Consider the following 18,404-nt stretch of genomic DNA (forward strand, 5'->3'; position numbering starts at 1 on the left):
AAAACCAAGCTGTGCTAAAAGCACAGCAGTTAGCCAAAACCCACAGCCTGTAGGTGGATGGTGGGGAGAGCTCACTCGGGTCCTGCACTTAGAGCATTGTTCTACACTTCTGCCCTTTTGCAAGCAAAACCAGGGGGATCTCAGTGCTCTCTGAAATAAGGTGCGGTTCCAGGTGCCCCCAATTCTGCCCCAAACTGGCAGCCCTGACCCACAGCTCATTTCCTATCATTGTTCTTGCAGAGATGCACACAGCACCGGGCTGTGAGCTGGGCCTCCTGCGGCTTGGAGGTCAGCGCAGAGCCGCTGATCCCACACTCTGCGTCCAACAGCCGCAGGTACAGGATCGCTGCTCCTCAGGGGAGGAGCCGGGGCAGCTGCTCCAGCAGCATTTGCACAGCTCCAGACAGCACAGTTGCGAAGGGACATGAACCTCCAAGGAATAGGTGCTGCTCCATCCAAGACATGGCATGAAGCAGCTGCAACTGCAAGCCTGGAGGCTTGGAGCGTGCCACTCTCCTTTCTCTGGAAGGATGGTGCTGAGCACCGTTTCTTTTACATACTCGTTCATAGCGTAGTGTGCAAAACCACACTTAGATAAGGACTGATTTTCTCTGTCCAGTTGCTCCATGTAAATGATGTAAATGACCGGATGTAAATGCAGAGAGCAGGATAGAACCCTGCCTTGCTGTTTAAAGCCAGAAGTGCACAGCACCAGGTTCACTGGAAGCTCCAGCACTGTCCAGTCAAGGTCCTGCACCTCATTAAATACTTGACATTTGCTCCAAGTGGTTCCTGTTGTTTTGTTGTTGTTTTTCTCCATGCAGACCCTCTCATTTGCAAAGAGACTGATGTTTACTGTTGTTTTCATCCTGTCAGATATTGTGCAGTTCCACAAGGCAGCACAGCAAGCAGGCAGCCTCCCTGCAGGCCAACCTGGGAATACAATGTAGGGCTCACAGTGCACGCAGAAAGCAAATGACTTGGTGCTTCCTTCTGCAGCAGGAGCTTATCTCCAGGTAATAAGGCCAACAAGTTAATGCAAGCAATGGGTTTTTCTCAGTGCAGAGCTGGAAGCTCCCAACTAAATATAAAATGTCAGCTCAGTTTAAAATACAAGAGATAAAGAACAGCACCATTCCAGTTTATCACATTGGAGATCCCTTTTCTGCTAGTGCACTTCATGCCTTAGAGCTGTTGCTGCCGGGGGAGCAGGTGTGTGACCAGCACCTGACAGGCACATCAGGGAGACAGCTGGCAGGACTCTCCTCACTGCTGCACACCTCTCCCCAGCTGATAAAAAACAAAAACACACCACCCCATACAATTCTCACATCTTTCAGAACGAGATTCCCCTTACCTACCCCAAAGACACAAACCACAAACACTCAGAGTTGGGGTACGTCCAGGTCAAATAATGCTTGCACAACCCTTTCCCTTGATAAGCATACAGCACTTGCGTGTTGTACAACAACTTCACAGTGGATAAATATGAAAAAAATCAATTCCAGAGTTGACCTGTATTATAGTGATGGGCACAACAGCCTACTGATAAAATGTTTTTGGGTCCATACAAACTTGTCTTATAAAATGACTATTTACAAAGCCAAAAATTTAACTTTGTTTTGAAAGTTTATTGGATCATCTTGACACAAAATCATTACAGCAGCTTGTGGTATGTTTTCTTTTTCTTTTTTTTTTTTTAAGGGAATGTTCATAGCAAATAAATTTGTGAATGTAACACATCATACAGTTTCAAAATTCTAGAATCACTGCACAGGATTCCGTAAGAGAAGATTCTACATGCTAAAGTGACAGTTTCCATCCATGAATTAAAAAAAAAAACACTAATTGAGAAACATTATCCTTTAAGACAATTTTAATATGTTCAGTTTCTAATACACAAACTGGCTAACCAAGGGAGGTTGACCAATACCAAAGACTAACACTTCACCAGCAGTGAAGCCTGCGGAAAATGAATTCCTGCAGCACACAAGTGCTGTCAGAATACAAAGCTGGTCCTAGCAATAAAACCACAGTAGAGCCTTTTCAAGGATACCCTAATACGGGAAGAGTGTAAAGAGCACAATACACACTTAAAGTACAAGACATTAACCCTAAGGATAAGAGCGACACTTTATCCTGCTCCCTACATAGGGTTTTAGTTCAGTTCCACTGGGCATTGCTGACTCCTGTTGGGGTGGTGCTGGGGAAGGGCAGACAAACCCAACTCCTCCCTGGGGGCCTTTTGGTAATAGCAACCAATAGTTTTTGGCTTGTGCCTCAAAGCAAAACCGTTCAAGCACGTTCTCCTTGCTGGGTATGGAACAGCAAGTAAAAGAACTGAAAAAACAAAATTTTTGAGACGGACATCGATTAAGCACATCTGCAAAGGACAGAACAACATCCCTTTCCAGTCAGTGATTCCACAAGATTTAGTGCAGAATGGGCTTCACTCCGCAGACCCTTCCGTTCTTCCCTTGGAAGTAACCTCTAACAGACCTGCGCCGCTCCTCACCAAGCCCTCCCCTCCTGCCACCCAGGCAAGGACATTCTGTTGCAGGAACCCAGCTACACTTGTGCTGCTATATTTGTTTCCACTGCTGTGAAGGCAGGGCCAGATGATGCTACAGAGACCGATGAGACAGCACAGTGTTGCTGATCTCACAGCACAGAGGAAGGGAACAGGGCTGTACCTGCAAACTGTTTGGAGTACAAGGGATTATACGTGGGTATTTCTCTAACCTGATATTGGTCAACCTCAGCTGGTGAGCAAAATGATACAAAAGCAGGACCAGACCCCTTTGGATTTCCAGTTTCTTGCTACACCTTAACTTTTCAGGAATGTGAAATTGAAGTGGACTCAAAACGCATCAGCAGAGACTGCTCAGAGGTGAGAGGCAGGAGAGACTCCATTTGCAGGGACAGTCAACAGGAGCAGATACCAAACAGTAACACTTTCAGCTTGTGTTTTATGCACTCACTCTCTACTCTTTCAACTGTCACTAAAAGAAGGTTAAGGCTCAAGGCAACTACTATAAACAGAAACTCAAACACCCCAGTTCCAACAGGGCTCATTTGGATTAGCTCTAGGAGACAGAGGATGTTTATATGCTGATCACAACGGATCTTGAAATAATAATAATAAATCACATTTATGAAAAAAAAAAGGCCTTCAGGTCCAGCACCAGCCTCTGCTAGAAATATACATCAACTACGGCAGCCCTGAAGACACTCCATGGCTAAGGATCAAATCAAACTTCCCTGGTAATAAGCACAAGCAACAGACTCTGTGCTACTGTCGATAAAATTCTGCTTAGTCCACCATCCCATGCAGATGGCAAGGGTTACAGGATCATCATGAACTGCTGAATAAATAGCGCCCCTCCCTCCCTCCTCCAGTCATGTCACCAGGATCTCTTTGGGCTAGAAAGGGTTAACACCACAGTTTGTAAAAAGTTTTGAAATAAAAAGGTAACATACAGCCTTAAAATGTCTAAACTGCAAACAATGGTGGAGTTAACTGAAAAGCACGTGCCCCAGGATAGTACATGCGTACAAGGGAGAAATTTAACACTTGGGTCTGCTTGTCTTTACACATTAGGTGTGTTTCTTGCAGTTGGAGTATTTTCTAAGGAATATTCAACACTTGGACAATGTCTCTTTCATCTCATCCAACAAGTTGCTAAGCAGGGTAGAATCACTACATTTCCCATCTATGGATACAGAGTTCTCTCCCTTGGAAAGAAAAAGAAAAAAAATCCATTAGCTCCTCTTCTAAGCACAGACAATTTTCTTCCCAGCCTAACTTACACACCAGCAACAGCCAGTGGAGCCTGCACAGGAACAAAGCAGGCTTAGATGAGCAGTCAGATCAGGGAAGCCGTGTTAGTGCTGCTGCTACCCACCAGGTACATGCTGGGCAACAGGAAGCCCCCTGGAGGCACAAGTTTGGTAGCAGCACAGGGAAAACTGCTGGATGGGCCAGATCAATTATATTACCCATCATGTCCCTGGACATTTTAGGCAGGAATATTTCCCTCTTTCCACTAAGATAGAAAAGACTATAAATTTATTTTCTCTTCAGGTCTTGTTTCAAGTGTTAGATGTACTCACCTTTTTTACCAGTAGGCAGACGTGATGACCTTGGATAGAACGACTGTACATTGATGCACAAGAATCAACACGTTCCACAACTATAAAGAAAGCAGTTCTCATTTAATGGGACAACTTTTTAACACGGGATTTGCTTCTCATAAAAAGGAGTTACTGCTCTGCCTGGCTTCAAGGAATACAATCTTCTATCAAGTGAAAGGAAGATGTCAGGGTTAAAATGATGTACGTGCCTGTCTCCTCCTGGCTCCTATCTGGGATGTTTTGCAATAGTGAGGTTAATTACTTGTCTTCCAAGCAAGCTGAAGCTGCAAAGGTTTTGTGGCAAAGACATTGATCAGGATGTAGATCTCTTCCCCAGAAATGCTCTCAACAAGGCAGTGCCTAATGTATATGCGAGAACATGATGAAACAGCTATTTGGTTTTGCTTCACCCAGTACGTGTGTTTTAATTAATTTAGAAACTCTTATCAGTCCAAGCTTGAATAGCTCTCTCCCCTCCTTAGTGAAACAAAGCATTAGGGGAAAGAGGTATGATGAAGCACTGAGATCAAATACAACCTCCAGAGAACAGCTACAGCCCTAACTATAAGCAAGCTGCTCCCGTGATACCTGCCATGAGCCTTGCCAAACTGGAGGAAAGCCCCAGGGACCCAAGGAGAGCTCACTTTGAAAAGCATGATATGCTTTGAGGATACGAATGCATTATAGAACTGGCAGCAACTCCTCTCCTGATTTTACTTAATCTGGATATCAACTGCTTCTGCCATTGAGGCCATGGTGTGTTGCACTCACCAAGCACAACAGGAATTTCTGCATCCAAAAGACTCACCTGAAAAGTGATGATGAAAACAGATCTTTGCCAGTAGATGTTGGAAAGAAATGCTAATTCCATCTACTTTAATAGAACTCATGTGTAGATCTCCAGATTCTAGAAGCTTGGCAAAAGCATCACTGCAAAACAGGAAGGAAAGTAAATACTTTTGCTACAAAGTCAAGTGAGATCTGTTATTTAGCCCCATTCAGACCTCAAGACATCTCAGGATGAGGAAGTTTAAGTACTACCAAGCTCTAGGAAAACGGGTTTAGAGCAAACATAGGAACCAGACTGCACTAGAGTATCCTATGGCCTCAACCGGAGTTACTTCCACACAAGCTGTCAGCCTACATGGCATATAGCTCCTTCTTCAGAGTCACTTGAAACAAACCACTAGCCCTACTTTAACAGTCAAACATTACAAAAGATAACTGAACTGTAACCAAACCAATCAAACCAAACAAGCAGCCAAAGTCAGAAGCATGCTGTGTATCTTGCAGACATAGCCTGCAGCCAAAGCTCAGCTTCACATGGGCAGCAAAAGCACCGATGTTGTGAGGTGCCCCCTAAATGGCACTTACCTATAGCAAGGCGTCGTGATCAAGTATGAAGCGCAACTGAAGTGCAATTTGAAATCTAGTTTTTCATGGGTTGAACCTTCATCATTCTGCAACAGGTCAAAGGAAAGGAGATGAATGGGAGCCTCGAGGCAGCAAGAGGAGGCACCACCCCCACCTACCAAACAGGCACAGATGAGACTTTTAAGGCTCAATTCCCCTTGATATACCCTGGGGTGGGCCTGAAGGATCAGTCTGAGGATGACCATCACGCTGCAATATCAGGCCACTTAAGAGACATGATTTGGGCAGGTGGGTTAATACATACACCTAGAGCAGGTAACGGACACAACTGGACAGATCTGGCTCCATTTTCAGTTGTGTCCTGCTGAATGAAATAAACTGAGCAGACTGAATTTAAGCTAACACTTCAAGATCTGCTTTCATTGTTCACAATTGGCCAAAAATAAACTAACATTTTCCAGGTTCTGAGGTGCTAAAAATAGAACTGGTATACTACTTATTTTTTAAGAAACATAAAATGGAAGTATACTCAGAAATGTTCGCAGCTGTCTCCATTCACTTCCTTCAAGCTGTTCACACAGCTACTTCATTAATAATTTTATTGAAGAAAAAAATTAGAAACCCAGATGATAACCTACAGACCAGGCAGATACTTATTAAACAATGCCTTCACATAACATCACCCTTGCTCTGGGTTTCTATCCTTATTAATCTCATCTAATTCTTAGTATTTTTCCTGCCTTGTGCCAGATAGCACTATCCAGCTGATCTTTGGGTAGCTGATACCAGAAGAAACATCTCTCTCTAGCTGGTTATCCTCCTCTCCCCTGGCAAATGCATCACTGCAGTGATTTTCTAGCTGACAATGTGGCAAATGTTTCAGGCTGCGTTGCTCACACTGCCAGGAATGACAATTTAGGACATGCTTATGCAGTATTCAGGACACTCTTCGCACAAGATGTCATGTAAAAATACGTCTCATAGAACAGAATGGGCTGGTGCAGCAGAGATGAAATGATGCCTAAGAAAAGCTCTAAAGCAGTGCTTTCCACCCAAGTCAAGCTCCCTTATGCAGTTCCAAAGGAAGCAGAAGCACAGAGTTTAAAAAGCTGCACTTACTTTGACTATAAAGGACAGTGTTCCTTTTAACTTCTGAGCCATAACAATACTCTGAAGTGTAAACACAAACTGGGCTTCATTAGAGATTCCTAGCATGAAGAAAGGAGAGGGAGAAGTCAGGTCAGAAAACGGCTTCCATATCTAAGTAATGATTAGAATAAACTGATCGGTAACAGCTAAGCTTTATGCACTATTTTTGAACCAAGTTTGAAGTTTTCCATGTAGTCAGAAGACTAAGCACAATTCCTTTTGTGAATTAGCAGTGTTACAGCAATTAACTCTTGGGTATCTGAGGAGCAACACTAATGACTGGCTTTTGGTTGAGGTTACAGAGAGTTCCTGGGCAAGATGTGTCACAGTGGCAATCCATTTAAACAATCTGTAACTGGAAGACTTACAGCTCGCCAAGTGGTTTTCAGAAATAATGTTTTTGTGTTTTTCTTTTAATATACAAACCTCTGTCAAGAACTGCCATAGAATCAAAAAGAAAAAAGATACCCTACTCCCTGCTGCTTTCCACAGGGGCAGGGGGAATCAAAACACATTCTAATGTCACTAAATCCCAGAGAACTTCTGTGAGCTGTTCCAGTACTCAAATTAACTCTTTGGGAAGGAAGTGAAATTCAAAGAAGTTGAGTCATAGTACTATTTATGAAGGTATTATCCCTAATCTCAGCAACTCCTATTTATTTAGGGCTCAGCTCCCTATCCAAAAAAGTAGGTACTTATAAACTTCCCATGCATATGGCCTGTACCATTAAAACAACGGATCAACAGCTTCAGTATAAAGCCAGTGTGAATTCTACTAGTTCAAGAACCAGTGGGAAAGAAAGAGGCCTATAGTCTTCTTTCTTTTTACATCTCATAGCAAATCCCTCATGAAGTTGGGATTCTTGCAGATGGCCATGCTGGCATGTTCAAAGTTGTACCAGCCTGCAGTCACCAGAAAAAAGGAACTTGGACAGTTGGACTCCCAGTCCTATGTTACAGGTTTTGCTCTTGCTGTACAGAAGCACCTGCATTTATAGCCTTACTGTAAGACAGCTTATACTCTCCAGCGAATTGCGTGAAAGCCCACTGAACACCCAGGCAGAAACACAAGCCTTTCTGGAAAACAGCAAGTACCAATAAGTTCAAAGAGTACTTTCCACAGGAGGGCAGTGCAGGACCAGACATACTCGAAGAGTGTTGTGCAAAGCTGCACATACCAGGGGGTAGTTGGAAGGGCACAGGTATTCCATCATGTACTGATGATCCTTCCGGTCGGAGCATTTTAGTGTTGAGAGAGTCCAGGACATTTAATTCCATGCTCTTAAGGAAGCTAGTGCTTTTGTTTTCAAAGATAACAGAGACAGTAACTTGACTATCATTCTGAAGGTTTCCTTGAATATCGTACGTCTGCAAATGAAGAAAACATCATAGGGAAGATTCAGAAGCTTTACACAGCAGAACGCCAGAACAGAACACTATCAGAATATGGCAAGCTTCAAATAGAAGATAATTCAGTACAACTGTAGGATAATGCAAAGCATATTGGTGATCAGCTCCACAGAACTGCTAAGTAGTGGGAAAAGATACAACTGAAAAACTTGTTATAGACAACAACCAAAAGAATGTGGATTGAGCCTTGTTAGCTTTCTACATCCTAGGATTTACATGGTTCTTTAATTACAGGTCTATAAAAGCTCACTATATTACCCTCAGAGTATTCCCTTCCCTTAGAAAACACAAAAGTAGTAGTTATCTGAATTTTAATGCCAAAAAACTCACCATTTTAATGCATGGATTTTCAGCAAGAAGGCGGTAACTGGACATAGGCTGAAAAGAAAGAAGTCACAGTTACAATATATAGCGTAACTAATTTCTCTGAAGAGAACTGACATTCTTTCCCCAAAAAAACGGTTTAACTTTTGTCTTCTTCCTAAGGCAAGAGCTGCCAATGCACAGCTACTCACTGGTAGTGGTTCATCATCTAGTGTTCCATTCTGCACTGATTCTGTTGCTTCCTCCTCACTGTGATGCTTCTTTTTGGATTTCTTTTTATCCTTGGATTTCTCTTCTTTCTCTTTCTTGTGCTTTTTCTTCTTGTGCTTGGAGGATTTCTACCAAGAACAAGAAACTATAATAAATCCTTACAGAAACCTCTGTATGTCAAGCTATTACAACATGACCCCCCTACCAACCCTGCAACTCTAACTTCTCAATCTATGCAACCTTCCAGCCAACTGCATAGCTTCCTACCACTGCAGAAACCTGAAATGGAGTCCTCATTCCTTACAATAACCGTTCTGTGTTGAGTCCCAGTAAACCCTCGCTCCCAGCTCAGATACCAATGCCTTAGCCAAAAGCAGCATGGGATTAGTGGAAGGCCAAATATTTTTTTGACTGTTTGAAAGCTCAGCTTTAGAACTGCTAGCTGACCCTTCCTCAGGGAACAACCAAACCTCTTACTATGAAGTGTGTAGAACTCCTCAAGGGTGTTAACATCCCACTGCACACTATTTGCAGATGAATACACCGAATAAAATGCTGTTGGTAAATCCTGCATGCTTATTTATGAGAAACAGGAGACACCAGAAGAATATAAATAAGGGTGTCAGCCACTTAGACTGCTTACCTTTCCTTCATCTTCCTCCTGCTGCTCTTCCCTTTCTTCCTTTTTTACCTCTTCAGGTTCAGCCACAACAGCAGCACTCACTTCAGGCCCACTCTGAGTAGATTATCAGAAGGATTATGACACTAATGGAACACAGTTGAAAGAGCTGAATCCCACAACAAAAGAAACCGTAACAGTGACACCCATCCCCTTACCCCTCCAAAAAACCGTTACTTTGACAGTTACATTAGACTAACGTGGTATAAAGGCTTTCACTATGTCACTGAAACCTGGCAAACATCATCACTTGAGGACAAGATACAAAAGAATTCCTCCAGGGAATCAGTCCCTTTATATTTCATGTCTCTTCCTGTAAAGTCTTCCATCAAAATTCATTAGTTTTTCTTTCAGACTATGTCTCATCTCTAATAATATTGCTAGTGTCTAGTTCACACCAAGAAATAAAACTACAGGTTAATATAGTGTTAAAATCCACAAAGCCTGCCCTGCAGCTGCATCTGTATTTCTATCCACTGATCTGCGCAACAGAGTGAGCTTGAAACTTCCCATTACAGTGTCCAAAGTGCGGAGAAAAGGTTTCATTGCTTCATGGCAGTATGTTGAGGAGATGAAAGCTATCCTTCTCTTCCTTCCTGCAGTATGACACAACACTAATATCACAGCTAAGATGCAACTGTAAGAAAAGTTTTCCTGTGACATGGTACGATGTCTACCTGTGGCTGTGTAGTGGAAACAGGTGGTGGAGCAGTGGAGAGCCAGAAATCCAAGTCTTCCCCCTGAATTTCAGAAGAAAAAACATTATGGTAGTTTTGGTATCATTCTAAAATAAATAAATAAATGTATGTTAATACCTTAAATTTTCATGGAAATGCATCTCTCCATAATGCATCAAATATGTTGCAATATATTTAGGAGTAAATAATTCAAGGAGCTTAACTTCACCTTTTAAATACATTTCTAAACCTGGCCATAGCTGATAGTAACCACAAGTTACAAAGAACACTGGCTGCATCTTAAAGAAAGCCTGCATTTCCGCAGAGTGGTTAGCATAGAGGATACTTCTGCATTCAGAAGAACTTGCAACCTATGTAGGTTTTATAACTGAAGGATTAAGTATATGGGGACAGGACACAGAACGAAGGTGAGTTACAGATGTTCTGCTAACGAAACTTCCCAATTTTAAGAACAAGGAAAACATCAGTTTTTGGAAACAGCTTCCAGATTAGATCTGCAAGATCTCTTGCATAGGCTACTGATTGCTGAATTCTAGTAACTTACACAGTTAAGTAAAAGTTATTTTTATTAACAAATCTTTAAATACATTCTTGCAAGGTCGTAAAAGTTTAAGGAGATAAAAGGTAAAAATGTTCAGCTGTTTGAACTGTCAAACATGACTGTTCCCAAGCAACAATCAAAACACAGCAGTAGATGTGGCCCATAACAACAGTTTCTAAAAGAATACAAGTCTCGAAGAATTACCTTTTTCTCCTCTTCTTCCTCTACTACCTTTTTCTCCTTCTCTTTCTTCTTTCCTTTGTCTCTCTCCTTTTCTCTGTGTTTCTTTTCCTTCTTTTTGGGTTTCTTACTCTTCTCTACAGGTGGAGCTTCTGAGTCTGGTGACTTCAGGGTCTCCGCATTTCTATGTCTCTGCACTGGCAGCTTCTCACTGTCTGCTAAGGGCCTTAAAAATACAGAGAACATTATTAGCCTTCTGCAAAGATAACCTGAGTTAAGGGAACCTATCTGCTGAACTTCCAAGAACAGCTTTATTTTGTTTAAAAAAAGAGTTGGGCCCTGAAATCTAAATCAGCACATACACCTTAAGTTTATTTATGTAACTGCAGATACTGCCCTCGAGGATTAGAAGTTGACAGAAACACCTTCAAGGTGACTTGAGAGCCAAGCCCTTGCTAAAACCTGATCACTCCAATAACAACTATAGTCTTGCAGGCTGAGTAACACCTACAGAAGGATACATACACATAGCATTATGCTGCATTTTTGTGAACTCAGTCTTAAAGTAAGACCAAAGATGTGAAAACAGGTGGAAAATTAAACATGGCTCAAGCAGCCCTTGAAGGGCATGTGTTTTTTTTTTTTGGTATTATCTATGAATAGACCACTGACTAGAAGTGAATTTTAAGCAGTTAATTGCTTAAATTTGGATGATCATGCTATGAATTTGTACTCTACCATTACATTCAAAAAAAGTTGCATTTAATGTCAGATATTTGTTTCCAAGAAGTATGACTAGTAGCTCAGATTTACACTGTATCCAAAATCCATTACTTAGGGAAAAAAAGCTACACAGGAATTTGTCCATTCTTTCCAAGCACTGTCCATAAACCAATGAACAAAAGTTGGCTGATAGCTTCTTTTTTTTCTAGAGCTTTTGCTTAACATGGTTTTTTATATTTGAGCAGCAAGCACCAGCTCAAAAAGATATCCAACAGTCTTATCTGTCTTAATCTTTTGCTTATATTGTATGAAGAGCCAAGCCTGATCAATTTAAAACAAAAAAACAACTTTGAAACAGAGACTGTAGTGGCAAGAAGGACCCAATTCGTTTGAACTGTAAGCAAATCTCATCTTTAAGCTATTTGACACATAACTGTACAGGACCAGGGATGACTGCTGAAAGTCAACAAGGAACAGACCTGCACAAATTTGAGGGTCAAGGATTTCAATAGTTTCATGACCCCTCAAGACAAAGAAGGTCAAGCACTTAGCAGTATAGTCTTACCTGGAAGGCTTCCCTGAAACCAGACTGCATGTGAGCGTGACACAGACATAGCAGTGCAAGCACAGAAAGAAAGAGAGAGGACAGAGACATGAGAAAACATGACAGGAGAGCACAGTGACTCACATGAAATGGAAAGAGAATGGATGGGAACAATACAAAAGCCCCAGAATGCCTCCTACAGCCTAGCATTCAGAAACTCCTCCACTTAACTTTTTCCTATGCTGTTGAGGCTTCCAAAGCAAACACAAACTAATATCACAAATTAATTTTCTTTTATACATTTGTCCTTTGCAGACTCAAAGGGGAACATGACCAGGTGATGAAGAAGTTCCTCATAAACTGCTCTTTCACTTTTAAAAAATGCTACATTCTCCCCCCTCTTTTTTTTTTCTCCCCAAAGAGTGCCATGGTACCAAACTCCTACAGGTTCCTACAGAACTGCAGAGAATGGCACAGAGCTTCCAGTTGTTGTATCATAAAGAGGAAGAGGCAGACAGACTACACATGCACGCGTGCCCGCAAAGCCTTCAAAGCATTATAGGAGGCATCCATGGACTATAAAACAGCAATTATATTTAGCATTGTGATTCTGTAAGACAGCAACTAAAAAAGTCTCCACGTGCAGTATTTAACAGACATCTTCTAGCTATCACACAGCCTGCAGGGTATCAGGGCCTGCTGCACTGCTGCTATTACCATAAGCAACTCCAGTAGCTGCACAGGAACCAGACTCTGGCCAAAGTTGCATACAATCCAGTAGTATTAAAATATTTTTCAGTAGTGGCACTACACTGAAGGTCCACAAGGCAACAGAGATGCTACAGACCGGCTGTTAATGCTCACATTATCACAACACAGTATACACGCTTATAAGTACATACATACAGCAGATCTGAGATGAACACAGATGAATGTGGATCACATTCTGTGCAAATGCACGTTGAATCAAAGAGCTTGGTACACCCAAAAGCTCTAATTCACTTCTTTCTGATTCTAGCGACACTTCCTGTGCTTTCACATTCTATTTGGTCACACAAAATGTTTTTTCACCCTTTCAAAACCCCTTTATTTGAGCATCTGAGGTTTTATCATCTATGCTTCAGTGGGAACCCAAACCTGGATGATCATCTGAGGTTACATTTAAGACATGGAGAGAAACTGAAGTCTCTTCACATAGTGGACCGTAGATAGTGTCTGTTTAGCCTCGGACTAGTCCTCATGCATTCTGCTTAGTAATTAAGTAAATTCACATACAAAACTGTCACTTACTTATCCAGATCTATATCAAGTGCCTTATATGGATCGTTGGGATCTTTGTCATCCTCATCACTGGGCAATGCATTCTGCAGGAAAGAGAAAGAGACCATCCACTGAAGAAGTGAATGAACCCCAGGCAACTTCAAAACTACACCCCTCGGTGCAGTTTTTCAGATTGCTAACCACGGAATGGGCCAGCTTGCAGTCAGGCACAGTAAGTTATAAGAACAGTGAGTGTGCTTTAATGCAACGTGTAGTTACAAGATTAATTTAGAACAGAAAGCCATTCTTCACAAACTGCAGGATCTGAATCGCTGCTGTTTAGTTTTGATTAACATAAGTTTTCGGAACAAATACAGATTGCATCACTAGCATGTGCAATTAATTACAATCAGCTGCAAAGCTGCTGACTAGACAGCAAGTTAATGTCAAAGTGGAGCAGTAGAGCATAATAAATGAAGTGACTATTTGGAGAGTGTTATTTTTATAGCAGAGATGCATCTTGTTTTTTTTAATAGCTTCAGTGGCAATTTTTGTCTTTTTGTACACAAAAAGACAATCATTTCTCCCCCTGGAAAGAACAGCTTACAGCCATCTCAATCAGTCATTTCTTAAACAGCTTTGCAAGAAGTCAGAGCTCTAACTGCAACAACACAGGCTAGCTGGCAATTCTTGGGGAAAATCTCCTCAGAAGAGCACAAAGTTAATCAACTGACCTCTGGCATCTCCTCTGTGATGATATCTACATGGTGAGCCGGAGTGATATCCTCCTCACTCTCTGTGTGCAAAGAGTTATGGCGATGATGCTTTCCTCTCTTCTCCTTTTTCTGCTTTTTCTTCTTCTTGTCTTTCTCCAGTTTCTGTTTATGCCTTCGCTCTTCTTCCAGTTTCACATACTGGTCAGACATAGGCATTCCTGCAGAGGAAGACAAACTGCTTTCAATCCACATGAACACTGATCAGTCCATGAACCTTGCTTCTTAGTGTCTCAGAATTAGGACAATCAGCACTGCCTTACACTTCGACATCTCATACAGCCCTTTTAGCAGCAACTTTCCTGCTGCACTCCATCTCTCCCCAAAAACAGGAGAGCAGTATTCTGCTCTGATTCTTGTTTGTCTACATTAAATGGATTACGAAGAGGGGCTAAATATGCACACTTTAACTAGAATTGGTGTGATGGATATACTAATACTGACAGTTTTCCATACTTCTGGAAAATGCTTTGCTATGTAAACTTCAAGTATTTGCCCTTACAACTTATCACTTTCAATTTACAACAGTAACTTTAACAACAGTATATCAAATTAATTGTTTGAAGCTATTTTTGTTATTTTAAAAAACACTAAAATCATATCCGTACCATTAGACTCCACTTAATGTCTCCTGATCACCTTCTGTCCTTTAAAACATTCCCACGCTACAGACTTGGCTGTACAACATACTTAATCACAGAATTACTTCTAATGCTGTCTTGAGAGCAAGTGGACTCAGACCACAAAGTACTATTTTCTAAGAAATGTTAGTTAAGGAGAACCATTTAGGAGTCTAATCAAAGCATGCTCCTTGTACTTAAAAATTAAGTTGTTGTTGTTAGTTTTGCTTTAAAAAAATCTGTAATTGATTTTAAATATTAACTGCACTTACCTGGAACTTTTAAGGGGACAGAGAGGTCGATCTGGACCACAGGTATATGTTCCACACCTGGAGTGTCTTGGTATCGCTGGGAAAATGAAAATTTATGTTCTGAGCATTGCCAGATCTATATAAATAGACACGTTACATTACAAAACAGCAAGCAGTTTAATCCTTTAAGCGAACATTTTAAGGATAGGAATGGAATAGCTCAGTACTAAATCCTATCTGGTAGCAGGATGTATTTTAGAGCTAACTGATAACTATTATAAAACACCCTGCCTCTAACTACAGAGCCTTAACCCTGCTACAGCCACAGAAAAGGCTTGTTGCAACTCTGACGAAATTTTGGTTTGTTTTACTGACAATAACTTGCCACTTCTAAAGAAGTTTAGAGGTCTAGGCTGAGGAAAATGGGGCAGTCCTTAGGACAGAGGGAATAAGACAGAATCTTTCCCTGAAAAAGATGGCAAAAAAGCCACCACAACCTTTTGATCCATGAACACTCAGTGTGTTTTAAGGGGAACATATTTCCGTGTGGATGTTCACTACTAACCTCAAAGTGTTTATTCACTCTCTCCAGCGCTCTTAATGAAGTGCCTGGCAATCTGAACCCTGAATCCATCAACCACAGTTGGGACAAACTACCTGCACAGGAATTTGTGACATAAGGGCAAAGAAGAAAAGTTTCTTTGCATCTTTTAGAGTCTTGTTGCTCAAATCCAAACACCGGGCATTCCATGACAAGTTAAAGATTGTTACAAGCTTCTCTGCAATGGGAGCTGTGAAAGTCACCACTTTATTTTTTAACTGGAGGTCCACTGCAAATCCACAGAAAGCTGGCTGCTCTTGTGCTATTTTGGTCATTTGCAAGTTTTTCAACACAAATAAGGCCTATAAAAATAGATGTATGCAATCACTCCAGTTGCCACACTAGTAAGCGACCCTAACTGCAGTAGAAATAATCAGAAGTGTCTCAACGGGAAACTGCAGCTCTGGCATTCAGAGACTTCACACACTTATATGAGAGACCAGCAGAAGATTTTCATTTGAACTCACCTTCTGTGGGGAAGGAGAGCTTTTAATATAAAATGGGTTGTTTGCCTGCTCTTGTTTCCGGGCTTCTCGACGCTAAAAGAAAGAGTGTAGTTAGAACGTTTGCTTACAAGCAAAGAGAACTAAGAGGCATCAGAATGCAAAAGCATGATCTCCCTTAGTATTTGGAACGCTGCTTAACTACTTGCAAAAATACTACAGCATAGTAGCTGAATTATGATAAACCATGAGTAATGAGACATACTAGGATACAACTTTAAATACTGTTATTGCTGTAACTGATACTCCTTAGAAAATCCTTTCTTTGCCTTTTGATTCTAGACTAGATAACTTTGTTAAGACCAGATCTGGATGGCAATGCAAACATTTCTGTTTTCATTTTCACAGCTTGGAGGAAGAAGTGAAGATTCTTATCAACAAAAAGTATTCTCTAAGGAAACAGAAAACGTCTGAAGTAGGAAAGGTGCTATCACTACTGAGAACAGACACATTACAGTAGTTCACAGAAGCTGCTGTAGTCCATGAGCAAAGGTGCTGCCTCTTTTTGCTGATATAGAGCACTAAGTAACACAAGTACACCAATGAAGGAGATAAGTAAGAACAAGTAGTTGCAGAGCTCAGGGCAAGTGTTCATCTTCAAGACCCCGTACTTCAAAGTGAACTGCATTACACAGTACAGTTTTCAGGTCAGATTTTTACAAGAACTCAAAATTCCTAACAAGGAATTTTTATATCTTCCTTCCATTTGGACAAAATAAGAAAGCCACACTTCCAGGAGCACCTGATATTGGACGTATTCCACAGTGACTACAGATACCTCTGTTCAAACACGTGTTTTGTTCACATCAAATCATCAGATTTCCAGAGCTGTAGAAAGCAGTCTGCTTCTGACTACAAGGAGAATCTAAAACAGCAGTTACAACTGTTTTATTAACTCTGACAATATTACTATTGAACTAAGTACCAAAAAAAAGCATATTAATGTTCACTCACTCTGGCCAGTTCTTCTTCATCTATTTCTGGCTGCCTGTGCCTGGAATGCCTTTGTTCCTCATCATGAAAAATTGTTTTGGGCTTTTCATCTTCTGACTCACTGTCTGATGGAGGCTCATTGATCCAGGCATCAAGGTCCAAGCTGGTAAAAATTACAGTAAACACAAATAGCTAGACTAAGTACCCTTGAGTATTTCAGTTTTTCTAGTCATAAACTTATCTTTACTATTTAAGATTTTGGAAGTTCAAATAAAGCACTGCAAGCAAGAATCTTACCCCTCTGGAACTGGGACTTTCTTCTGTGCTTTAGGAGCGACGGGGTTCAGCTCACCAGCAAACAGTGCAATTACTTCCTCAGCTACAGGCACTTCTTTTATTTGTAGCTTCTGAATGTATTTTATTAGTTGCAAAATACAAGAAGCCTAAGAACAAATGCAAAAGTAATTTCAGAACAAATATTTAGAAACTGACCAAAAATGAACTCCAACTGAAGTCAGCTGAAGATAACTGTAGTGACTACTGCCATAAGGGAATTAAAAGAAGCACCATACTACTTCTAGCTGTGTCTAATTTATTACTGATTTCAATAGACAAACCAAAATACAGCTGCCTCTCTCCACCATAGCATATAATGCTATTTACCTGGCTTTAAAAAACGATTTTCTAGAACAAAGTACATAATAGACTGGATTTTCAGAAGGTATTTTACATGTCCCCGTCCCCCCGCTTTTAATGAAAAGAGCACATCAGAAACAAAGGTTTAGGCTTAACAGGGAATAAGCGGCGGGGCTGGGTTGAGGAGTCTGCAGTCTCTTTTTCCCTGCTAAGCCTGTACGGTTTAATGAACACACTTGTGACATTGCAAAGCATATATTGCCTGCACAGACCCTCTCTTACTCTCCATTTAGATCATGCCAGCACACAGCATTTTTTAAAATCAATGAATGCAAATCTGACTGTACTGCTGAATTTATCACATCTTACTATAAAGTAACCATTTGCTCACTCTTAACCTTTATCACATGCAAAAATAAAAAAGTAAGTTTTCCATGTAAGCCTGACAACGTAAGCAAATCACTGTAAAGCCTCAAAAATTCTATAGCGTTTTCTAAATACCACAGTTATTGGTCTTTCATCTGTCACTTTCCACCCTGTGATAGTTTCTGATAAAGGCAGGGGCAAGGTGCTTTAGAACACAACTACCCTGTGTATCCACTAGGAATTAGTATGTATGGCAGCTCTTTTTGGTTCAATGGGTACATCACAAAAATCACTGCAGTCATCTTGCAGCATTTTGAATTGTGATCTTGGAAAATGGACTTCACAACATGTTCAAGTCCTAGATCACAATTTTAAAACAAAATTGTTTTGAATTAAGTTCTTGCAAGCAGCCTTTGGAGGTGATTTTGATCTAGAATTAGATCTGGGCTCTGACACAAAATGTTACTCTTACCTCTTCTAGTTCCAAGGTGCCTT

At 41.0% G+C, this 18,404-nt stretch overlaps 1 protein-coding gene across 2 annotated transcripts in view; it reads right to left on the reverse strand.

Moving 5' to 3' along the window:
* Nucleotides 1-1,618: 1,618 nt before the first annotated feature.
* Nucleotides 1,619-18,404, reverse strand: part of AP3D1 (adaptor related protein complex 3 subunit delta 1) — a 44,245-nt gene continuing 27,459 nt past the window's right edge. The window contains exons 16-32 of one of the 2 annotated variants that reach the window (XM_035569640.2): nt 17,205-17,350; nt 16,929-17,070; nt 15,939-16,010; nt 14,892-14,967; nt 13,961-14,160; nt 13,257-13,330; nt 10,724-10,925; nt 9,958-10,020; nt 9,245-9,337; nt 8,583-8,729; nt 8,398-8,445; nt 7,836-8,025; nt 6,628-6,716; nt 5,509-5,594; nt 4,943-5,064; nt 4,114-4,193; nt 1,619-3,735 (exon numbers count right to left, since the gene is read on the reverse strand). In XM_035569640.2, coding sequence (XP_035425533.1) covers nt 3,640-3,735; nt 4,114-4,193; nt 4,943-5,064; nt 5,509-5,594; nt 6,628-6,716; nt 7,836-8,025; nt 8,398-8,445; nt 8,583-8,729; nt 9,245-9,337; nt 9,958-10,020; nt 10,724-10,925; nt 13,257-13,330; nt 13,961-14,160; nt 14,892-14,967; nt 15,939-16,010; nt 16,929-17,070; nt 17,205-17,350 — 1,926 coding nt within the window. In that variant the 3' untranslated portion in view covers nt 1,619-3,639. Of the gene's footprint in view, nt 3,736-4,113; nt 4,194-4,942; nt 5,065-5,508; nt 5,595-6,627; nt 6,717-7,835; nt 8,026-8,397; nt 8,446-8,582; nt 8,730-9,244; nt 9,338-9,957; nt 10,021-10,723; nt 10,926-13,256; nt 13,331-13,960; nt 14,161-14,891; nt 15,007-15,938; nt 16,011-16,928; nt 17,071-17,204; nt 17,351-18,404 lie in introns of both variants that reach the window. The other variant, XM_035569639.2, reaches the window with a different exon arrangement.

Source organism: Cygnus atratus, chromosome 26, assembly GCF_013377495.2.
Source record: "Cygnus atratus isolate AKBS03 ecotype Queensland, Australia chromosome 26, CAtr_DNAZoo_HiC_assembly, whole genome shotgun sequence".
NCBI classification, from domain to species: domain Eukaryota; kingdom Metazoa; phylum Chordata; class Aves; order Anseriformes; family Anatidae; genus Cygnus; species Cygnus atratus.